Below are 11,064 nucleotides of genomic sequence, written 5' to 3'. Positions count from 1 at the left end.
GTAAGTCTTTTTGTCAATTGAGGTGACTCTTTAAAAAGCTTAATTCTTTTTTAATGTACCGATTCTACTGATGCTCCATATACACGTCAATTCGAGCGCTCAAGGATGTTCCGGACTCCCGATACATGTGATTGATATCGGATTTTATTGATTGCCTGACAAAGGTCCGGACCGAAACGCGTTGTAATATATTGATCTTTTAATCAATAAAATCCAATATCAATCACATGTATCGGGAGTCTGGAACATCCTTGAGCACTCGAATTGACGTGTATATGGAGCATCAGTAGAATCGGTACATTAAGAAACCTTCCCCGGATGACCCTGGAACACGGAGGACGGGATAACCACACACGCTGAGCTGCCGGATACCCGTGATTTAAATCCTATATGCTGTATACTGATCATCGATCAGGTGAGAGTCCCATTGGACAAAGATTTTGCTTTTTTATCAAATATCATCGCGTAATGCACTAGGAGAGCGCTCCTTTCTGTTTTCTCTCTGTCTCTATACTATTCACTTTGGAGGAAGTTTGCAGTTTGGCGCATCACTCACTCCAATCCCAGGTCTCTATTAATTCTTTTTTAGAAACTTCAGTAATGAGAGGCGAAGATAGTTAAGTACCAAATATTGTGTGATATGCAGTTCCCAGAAAACCTGACTTTAAAATTTACCCTCAAGAAACATCTCAGGTTAATCCTAGAGGTATGGAATAATGTATGTATGATATATGCCCTTTATTGCCCTTGTATTTAAAGTCATTAAAATACATTGCTGACAATGAGATGTGTAGCAGCTGACTTATTCTGCACCAGATTTATATAAGTGTCTTATGCTGGAAAATAAATCTGACCTAGTATAAGACTGTCTTGTCGTACTCTGCACCTCCTATTAGTTGTCTTTCTTTATGCCAGACACAAGTTAGGACACAATTCTGTCTGGTCAGCAGTATTTTTGGCGCATGGGCCTTTTTGGTGCGAGACCATGCCCCTTAAGCCCCTTTTGTCGAGCTAGTGGTAGGAGAGCCAGAAAACTGTCTAAAACCCTTTATAAATGTGGTACAGACAGATTTTTAGTGCAAACTACGACATAATTCTGTCCTTGACAGATAAATAAATTTCCCCCATTATCTTTTATTACAGCAGAGCTTCTCCAAGCCCATTATTAAAGGAAATCTGCCATCAAGCATGGATAAACCAGGGACACTTACTCATAGATCCAGGCAACATGGCTATGGTAATCTTCTTATATTTGTTATCCATGGCTTCCTTTCTTCTAAGATATACTTTTAAAATTATGCTACTTGGGTGTTTCCAGAGCCCCTCAGTGCTGCAAATTCACAGGTTGTTACAATGCGCAGAACATGTCTATCCTCCTCCATCTGCGTGCAGGGGAAGGAAAGACCTGCTTTACTCATTGTAACAGCCTGTGAATCTGTAGCATTGAGGGGCATAATTTTGAAAGTTTATTTTAGAAGGAAGGCAATCATTGATGACAAATATAAGAATATTACAACACTTACAGTTCCTGAATCTTTTGTCCCTGGTTTATCATGATTGATTATGATGCTAGATTTCCTTTAATGTTTGATGTGCTTGTTATCACTTTGTTCTACTCACTTTTAAATATATATATTTATATATATATATTGCAATTTTGAATTAAACAGCCTTGTCTGTCATTTAGCTTATAATCCACAAGTACACCTAGGCCCTTCTCTACTATTGACCCTCCTGGGACTTATATTGCATGCACATATTTTATACTTGGACACATAACTGTGTCATATAGATTACCAAATGCTTGATGTGTCTAGGACCTTTCAATATCTTCCATTGACTGCATATCATTACTTTCCTCAGTGTCATCCTCAAAAGAATATAACAGCAATATATATATATAAACTTTAATATCATTTATTAATGAACTTATGAGCAATATGGGCCTTACAACTATATTTTTGGTTCTTGCCAATTATACCTGGGGTGTTGATCAGAGTGTAAATCATTAATTATTAAATGAATTATTCAGCAAATTAACAATGCAGTTAAAGACAATAGTTTCTAACTTAACATGAACAGTGAAAAACCTTTTTTGTGTCTACAAATGCAAATCTGCTCACCATGTTTCGACAAACTTCTGGTGCATATAAAAGATAATTCAAACTAAGGGCTGCCATGTCACCATTGCTACCATATATACAGAGAGACAAACTGCAAGGAAAAGTACCGTATTTTTCAGACTTTAAGGCACACAAAAAATCCTTTGATTTTCTCAGAAATCAAAGGTGTGCCTTATAGTCCAGTGTGCCTTATATATGAATTGTACTTACAGACAACAGCTGCCTTGAACTGTGCACAGGTCTGCCACCTGCTGGTCATTCACTTATAATCAGGTGCGCCTTAAAATCCGATGCGCCTTATATATGAACCTAGACATTTTAGCAGGCATTTATTGATGGTGCACCTTATACTCCGGTGCGCCTTATAGTCCGAAAAATACTGTACTCATACTAAAAATGATATATCATGGCAGAAGAATGGAATATAATAATAAGGGGAGTGACATAAAATCTGGGTTTATAAAAATTCTGTACTATGCCCAAATAGTTAACCTGTGTGCAGCATCATAGCTGTGGTGCAGCTAGTTGAGTTCTAATTATTATAACAATAATGTATAATTTATCATTGTCATTCCAAGGATAGGAAAGATTTCAGTGGATATTTTAGGATTACAAGAACAAGGGTCCATCTCTCTATTCCGCTCTATTCAACTTTATGGAATTACTGGATATAGCCATTGGCTGTCCCTTATTTCTATCCACTATTTTCATTTTCTATGAACACGTTTTCCCATCAACACTACTATAACCCATGAGCCATTTCCTTTAAGTGACCATGCTGACCTGAAACAGAGTCTAATACATCTATGAGTAAATCTCATGAGCTGTTAATGTTTGACCTGAGAAGTGCGTGGTCGGATAGCAATGGAAATGTCGGCATTTCTTAAGTTACTAGTGTAGGACTTCATGGCTCAGTGGGTCAACAAATATATCCGAGCTTTTCATCTTCCTTGCAGTCAGTATATATCCTGCTCGCTTTGATACAGTATTAACTCCTTAGGTGACATGAGTTGGCATTGTGTATTCAAATTAGATGCTTATAGTAGACTCAATATGCAGAATCTAGAGGGTTCTATCCATAATATTCACTAGCATGTTATTCCATTTCCATGGTCACAGGAAGAAAGATGTCCTATTCTTTACATTTCCATTCTAAATATTCATTTTTAAATTGATCTTTCTAGATGAGATACTTAGCTGGAGACAGATGTATGTTAATGACCTGGCTGTAAATTAATTTCCTATTACTTATGAGGAAAGCAAATGATGGTAAAACAAATGAATGAATATTTATCGGTGACCATGTAAATATGTTTTATTAAGTGCACACACACAAAAAATTGTAATATGGGTCACTATAAGTAGCATGCTACCCCAAAGGTCTTAGGTAAACCTAGAAAAGAGGGACGTTTATCTCGCACATCAAATGTGGCATCAAAAATGGGCTCATTTTCTGCAAACCATTTGAGACATTTTACACATTTATGCCACTCACTTAACTGTGGACAAAAATGTGAAAAATGGTTGGGAAATGGGCATGGCTAGCCTAGAAAAGGGATGGGAGTTAAATTTATTAAAGGTAAACCTTTTAAAAAGTTACACAATCTTGCTAAATTTAAAGGGATCTGTGAAAAGTGAATGACATCTGGCGGGATAGTTATCAGGGCCTCTGCGCACAAGCAATATCCCCCTTAAGTGACATATTACAGATTGAACTATTTGAGTTCAGTTTGTCGAAACTGGTAAAAGAAAACTGAGTATAACTGGGGTGGTGTGCCACTTCTAGAAAAATCCACACTTTTGTGATATTTGTAGCTCTAATATCAAAAATTTCTTCTTCCCCTAATAATCACCTAAATCACTGTATGGTGAGCAATAAGAAGAAAAATAAGAAGTGGGAGACTATGCACATAGAAATGCAACTCTAAATGAGGATTAGATTAAATTAGGTTTAGGTTCGCGGTGTATTTATGTGTTGATCACACTCAAAGCCTAAATAGGTTTATTTTATTATTTTTATGTTTAAACATCATCTGCACATTTCATGTTCCCTTAAAGGAGTCCTCACATCTCGCCTGCTCCTATGTGATATCCCTTGGCAGTGCTGTATAATGCTGGCCATGAAACATGTACATTCCACCTGAGACACTTACAGTGAGCACACACTCAGGTGCACTGCTTCTCTCTTGCTCCGCCTTTGTTGGTAATATATTCTTTGTAAGGGCAGAGTCATTTACAGTGGGAAATTCCTTCACCTGGAGAGGGCTGGGCAAAAGATGAAAAGATCCTAGAGAGGAGAAAATGACTGGGAACTCATTTAAATGTCTGGATGTTTGGCTTGTGCCTGGAAACTCACCTGCTCATCCCTCAGACGCGGAGAAGCTCACCTGTTGTATCCTGATCAAACAGCTGTCTCTGTAACACCTACGCTGCACATTAGTTTGTCAGCTCTAGACCACAGAAAAAGGAGGTGAATGCAGGGATGATTCTCTGTTCTAAGGCATAATCCTGCAGCTTTAATCTAGCACAATGTCAAGATTGTATGTCATTCTATAAAAGAACAGTAGAACTGTCAAATGATGATGAAGTCCATTTAACCATCAAATGCACCAAATTTGATGGGCCATGAAGACTTGGGTGCTAGCCCCGAACTAGAGTGTTGGCTTAGTCAGTGACAGAAATTTGTGAAAATTCTACATGGACCCCAAGTTTGAGAAACTCCACTGATGTCTGCCTTGCTGCTGGCCTGTCTTTGGGTTGTCTTTGGTGGTACTCAGATAAGCCTAACCATCGGTCTGAAATCATGGACACCATGCACAGGTAAGGACTTCAGATTCTATTTTTTCAACGTGATACATATTTGACCTTTTTACCATTTACATCACCTTTAAACAATGTGATTGCTATGATTTTTAATGTTACATTTTGACAACTGCGCGCTACTTGTGCTTGCTAAGTGGAGACATTCTAACACCACTAGGGTGCTAAAAGCAGCGTTATATTAATAAAAGTCAGGAATATCAACTTGATAAAATGGGCTCTACGCAGATTGTTTTAAGGACGACACCTCGACCATAGAAAAATCTTTAGCATGTAATAGCTAAGCCTTAAAATATTAATAAGCGCATATTCAAACAGTATTCTTAACCGTGTATCTAACATTTGGCACTTAGTTAACTTTTGTAACTACTCTCTAACTTCATGAGACCTATTTACCCGGAGGACCTTCAGTCCTTAGACAGCTCCTTTTCATTGCCTTATTATAGGGAATTCAGTGACAGCTCATTCTGGGTAATTCCACAGAAAAGTCAGAGCCAAACTTGTCAGAGAATTGCTATTCGTTGCAATGTGAGCAAAACTTAGGCACTTGATACTTTCCCCTTAAAGTTGAGGGATAATAATAGTCTTCACACATGTGAATCGGTCTACTGCACATCTGCCTGGGAAATACAATATATGATAATTATGAGAACTAGCAAAAGGATCATGGAAAGTTTATCATTTTACATTCAGCACAGACAGAATGAGCGGAAATGCTGCTGAACTGTGTCTCTCTGAAAGGTCTTATTTGAGATCCAGCTAGATTTGTTGTCATTTTTGTGGTTTTTCGAAGAGTATTTTAATTTGGTAAACTTTGTAATTTCTAGCAATTATAATACAAAGGTTGCACTATTGTATTTTTGCATGGAACAAAGTTCCTTACTGCTTTCCTAAGTATTACTTACAGGTCACGTATTGAAGAATTCCTTGAATTAGCTTCTAAATTGTCCTCTTGTTGTGTGTCTAAATGCAGTCAAAGGAGACATTATAGAAAAGCACTGAGCAGTATTTATGTAAGAAAGCACATGGGGTGAAAGAGAAACCCATTATTAGCTCTAGAATCCTTCATCAGTGAAAGGGGGTTTTCTTGTTTATGTACTTTGTACCTAATCCCACAACTTTCCATGGACCTCTTTGGACACATCTATCTTGAGAGACCAACATGAAATTCAGCAAACTATTTGCGTGAATGTCCGTTTACATGGGGATGTGGAGAAGCTAGTTAAACAGAGAAAGAGGATAAAAAGTTGTATCTGGTTAGATTTCTTTATTTGCTTGTACTATTAATTTAAGATAAGTTAGTAAGGAAAGTAAGTGACCATTTAAACTCCCTCTTATTCTGAGGCTTGCAGTTCAGTGGGCAGACTCACTCAATGAGAGAAAGAAAGCTAAATAACAAAAAATTAAGCAGCACATGCCGAAATTCGGACTCAGTTGCAAGGCCGAGGACCACGACTTAGTCCATCCAATGAATAACACAGAGATACCACATATAGCACAATTTCGATGATGGGTGGTGCTTGTTTCCTCCTTTCAATGATTTATAACCTTTGGGGTCAGATTAGGTCTGCCATGGGCCCTGGGCTGTATGAATATTGCAGCCCCTCAAGTCTGGAATTCACTTCCTACACATGGTACTAGAATGAAGCTTCTTCTTCTTGTGCCTGCTTTCAAGCTGCGGGTTCAGGACCTTTAGAGCATCTACAAAGGTCCTGAAACGGCTCTTGTGTACATTTGTATTGAGATGTATGAGGATTTCTGAGTATAGGTGGTTTGGGTGGCCATGGGTCCCCTAGAAGGCTTGGGCCTCGGCTACCTTTAACCTTAATAATAACAAGAAACTTGTCCGTTAACATTGGATGGTAACTCTTAATAATGATAATAATAAATGTATATGGTGCCATCATATTTTGCAGATGTTTTCAGATTAATGGGTACATACAAACAATATAAGATATTACAGCACAACAACATCAGTTGAATCAGTATGAATGTGGTCCCTGTTTGTAGGAGCTTACAATCTATAAACATGAGCTCATGAATATGAAAGATAGCCTTTCCTTGAACATCTTGTATAGAGGGGTTTTGGGGGCATGTGCACAAGACACTCATGATCAATTCATTGTTGGGGAGAAAACAACTTTGGTAGAGCTTGTACCCACAGGGGGAAATATTCTTTGTATGTCATACACTCTCATTTATGAAATGTTTTGGGTCCTTTTTAGACATGTTTGGCATAAAACTGTCATGGTTTTGTGGCAAGGTGTGTAAAAATTGGTATGTTGTTGGTTGCAACAAAATACAGCAAATTTAGAATTTTCTGGCGTAAACGAACCCAAATAATAGAGATATAAAGTTATTCTAATTATGTGATTTACCATACAGCATCAGCCACTGTGACATTATTAGCAAACCTGCCCTGGCTCACCCAAATAGATACATGTCACTAAGGCTACTCTTATGGTGGTTTGCATGGGACTTACTCGCTGTCAATAAGTTACAATGGACTTATTGATGAATAATTTCTGTGAAATCTCTCCTGCAGTTTCTATTTATTTCTAATAGACAATAACTATTCAATATTCTGCATGCCAGTTGGAATAACACATCAAGTTATTTATATAATGAAATTCAGATACAATCCATATGGTGTCATTCTCACATTTGGGTTTTTGTGTTACAAAATACATTTCACGATAGGTATTAGTAATACCCACTGCACTGCTGTAGATATTATGAAACAAGTACAAACAACCTTACTATTTCTGAAAATAAATCAAGCAGTTTTAGCAACAAAAATGTGTCATTAAATTCTGGATTAATAAAGTAATGTGAAATCGAACTATAAATTCAGAAGGGTGTGACTGTCTATTTCCCACATCATAGAGATTTCAAGATGAAGAATCACTGCAGGCGATATGTATTTTGGTAAATGAAACAGATATTATGCATATTGTTACAATGTGCTGACATTTTTCTTCCTATTCCTTCATCTTCCTATGTAACCTAAAGGGGTTGTGTAACAAGGTCAGGCACACACATAAGGTGAAATTTTGGTGATTGCAGTGTGTGGCCTGGGCTAAAAATGGAAGAAAAAACCTGCAAAAATAATTGTAATAAACCTAACCGTGCCTATAGCCGGCTATGGCACCCGGTGGCACAGTGCGCACTCACGCGTGGCACTGTACAGTGCATGGAAAAAAGATGAAGCATCACCATACGTACGACCGGTTGCATTGTTATGGAGAGGAGGATATGGCCACGCAAGCATACGCCAGTGGGAAAATTTAGCCTTAGGCTGATGGCAAAATGAGAAGTGCAGCACAACCAATGAGATTTTAAAAAATCCTATATACATAATATGTAATGTCAATTTATGCTGCAAATTTCCATTGCAGACCTTTGCTATAAAAGGGTTGAAAGCATCAAGGAAGTAGTATTTTTCAATCACTTGCTCGCTCTTTCCGCATGTATTTCATAAACATCTCCAGAATCCGCCCATTTCTGATAATTGAAACCTCTAAAATGCTTCTTGTTCCGATTCACTCTCAACTAGACTACTGTAACTCCCTGCTTATCGGTCTTCCACTTACTAAACTTTCTCCTCTACAATCTATTTTTAATGCAGCAGCCAGGCTTTTATCTCAGACCAAACGCTACACAGATGCCTCCAGTCTCCTTCATTTTAAAAATAATAACCACCAAAGCTCTGCATAATGCTGCACCTCTCTACCTCTCCTCTCTCATCCCAGTCTATTGCCCAATCCGTGCTCTTTGATTTGCCAGTGATATGAGATTAATCTCTACCTTAATTCAAACCTCTCATGCAGATCTCCAGGACTTCTCCCAAGCAGCACCAGTTCTCTGGAATTACCTTCCCTGGACTCTCAGACTAATACCCGCCCTCCAAAGCTTCAAACGTCTACTTAAAACCCATCTCTTTAGACAAGCCTATCACACTCGCTAACTGCATGAAATGTCAACTCTCTCTTTACTAACCCAATCTGTGTCCTTACAATGTCTGTTATCCGGAAAACATATATAGATACATACCAAGCTCCAGGCTTCTCTGTGGTCACTTTCACCTTGGACCTTGTATATAAGATGGCGGCTGATGTCTGTTTCAAGCAGCAGCATTTTTATTTATTAATTATTTTACACTCTTCCCTTATAAAGAATTATACATTATACAAGCTCTTATATATCTTATGTCACCCCCTCATCCTCATAGACTGTAAGCTCTTGTGTGACCCCTACATTCTCATAGACTGTAAGCTCTTGTGTCCCCCCTCATCCTCATAGACTGCAAGCTCTTGTGTCCCCCCACCCATCCTCATAGACTGTAAGCTCTTGTGTCCCCCCTCATCCTCATAGACTGTAAGCTATTGTGAGCAGGGCCCTCACTCCTATTGTTCCATATGACTATTTGTACTCGGTAATGTAATATTATATTTGTATATGTCTCATATGATTTGTGAAGCGATATGGAATATGATGGGACTACATAAATAAAGATTATTATTATTTAGCAGAATGCATGCAATGAAAAGTATAGTGACAATTCCCAGACTTGGGTATACATTAACCTGTTGTGTGGGAAGACTGAAGCGCTTCATAACTCAAGTACAGTGCTGGTGACTAGTGCAGTATAGCCGGCTTATATCCAGGTTACAAATAATATGATATGGACAAATAGACTTATAAATTACAGTTACAATATAGCATTTCTTGCTGGGAATGCTGATTGGCTTTATTAATTGACCTGTTAAATTCTAAAAGGGAAAGGCAGTCTACCATAACCCCCCCCCCCCCCAGTTATAGAACCAATGCCTTACCCCTTCCTACCAAGCTCCAATCTATTTCCACCACACTTTTACATACTTTTTATGAAAGCTTTTTATGAAAGCTGTCGATGTAATTGCTAAAAGTATCCATAGACTGATACTGGCAGATGGAGGCATCCTTTTAACCTCCATCTGCCCAATATACATTGCATTTACATGTGTTTTTTTCATCCTGTTTCCTACTTCAAAACAACATAGCCTATGGGAGACGGATGCAACTGTATGGCATCTATCCCCAGCCTCCATTGAGAGCATTCTTTGGTTGTTACCCTAGTGATATAACTGCCTATATAAGTTACAGTTACATCATTTCAGAGAAACTCTGAATGTGGGTAGCAGCGAGTCACTGGCTACTACCATTTTCAGACGGGGGAGAAGCCAAATTTGATGGCATACCCTGCTATATGAGCATATAGTGCATATAGTATGTATGTTGTACCCCTCCTTTGTAAGGATACGTTGGGAAATCATGATGTTTCTTTTTGAAGGAGGGAAAAATGCAATGTGAATTTAGCGTGGGTAATAGTATATGGTCATATAAATCTAATGTAGGGGGTTTGTAAATTATCACTTGTGTGTGTTAACATGATCTAATCCTAATATAACAAGAAATACCTAATGAAATTTGGATAATGGCTTCCTGCTGATCTGTACACATCTCGGATAAATCCGTTTATTTCTCCTTTTCCATTACATTAGTAAATGTACATTAGTTCTGAGCACCTAAGGATACATTTAATGTCCCTTTAGCTGCCCAATACTGTACTAATAAGCTTCAACCTGATCCTGACATTTTACATATACAGGTAAGCCAGGAATATTGAGGGGAATTTATTATAGCTTACTGACCCCATTTCTAGGGTAAACGATTACTATCTGGAACTTCTGTCTCATTTATTATCGGTGTACGTGGAAAATAATTTATATTTGGCACACATGTAGTACTACCACTACTTCTATGCACCATCTTAATCTATTACAGTGTAGAAACTGGGGTCCCAACTTCCCTGTTCCCCAAAGGCCAAAAGCCTGAGTTTGGACAAGTTGAATTGTGTGGCTAAGGAGCATGCTAAATTTGGCTTTTTCAATCTCCATGGGATGTGTGCAGACAGCGCAGTACAGGTGTTTCCTATCTTTGCCAGTGCCATATACTTTTTATGAAGTGGCAGGATAAATACTGAACTTCCACTATGTTCAACTCCTCCAGGACAAAGTCTTAATACCGAGTGAGACAGGGGACATTAAGCCCAGCTTTGGCAATCAGATACAAACTTATT

The 11,064-nt window shown here is 38.2% G+C and overlaps 1 protein-coding gene across 1 annotated transcript in view; it reads left to right on the top strand.

Annotated features, from left to right (window-relative positions):
* Positions 1 to 4,354: 4,354 nt before the first annotated feature.
* The window catches only part of TSPEAR (thrombospondin type laminin G domain and EAR repeats), a 76,288-nt gene continuing 69,578 nt past the window's right edge, over positions 4,355 to 11,064 (top strand). Inside the window, exon 1 of the mRNA XM_072121275.1 lies at positions 4,355 to 4,943. Within this exon, the coding sequence (XP_071977376.1) occupies positions 4,850 to 4,943 (94 nt within the window). The 5' untranslated portion in view covers positions 4,355 to 4,849. The remainder of the gene's footprint in view (positions 4,944 to 11,064) is intronic.

Source organism: Engystomops pustulosus, chromosome 8 (genome assembly GCF_040894005.1).
Source record: "Engystomops pustulosus chromosome 8, aEngPut4.maternal, whole genome shotgun sequence".
In the NCBI taxonomy this organism is placed as follows: domain Eukaryota; kingdom Metazoa; phylum Chordata; class Amphibia; order Anura; family Leptodactylidae; genus Engystomops; species Engystomops pustulosus.
The sequence above is the reverse complement of the archived record's forward strand: the minus strand, read 5'-3'. Positions and strand labels throughout refer to the sequence as shown.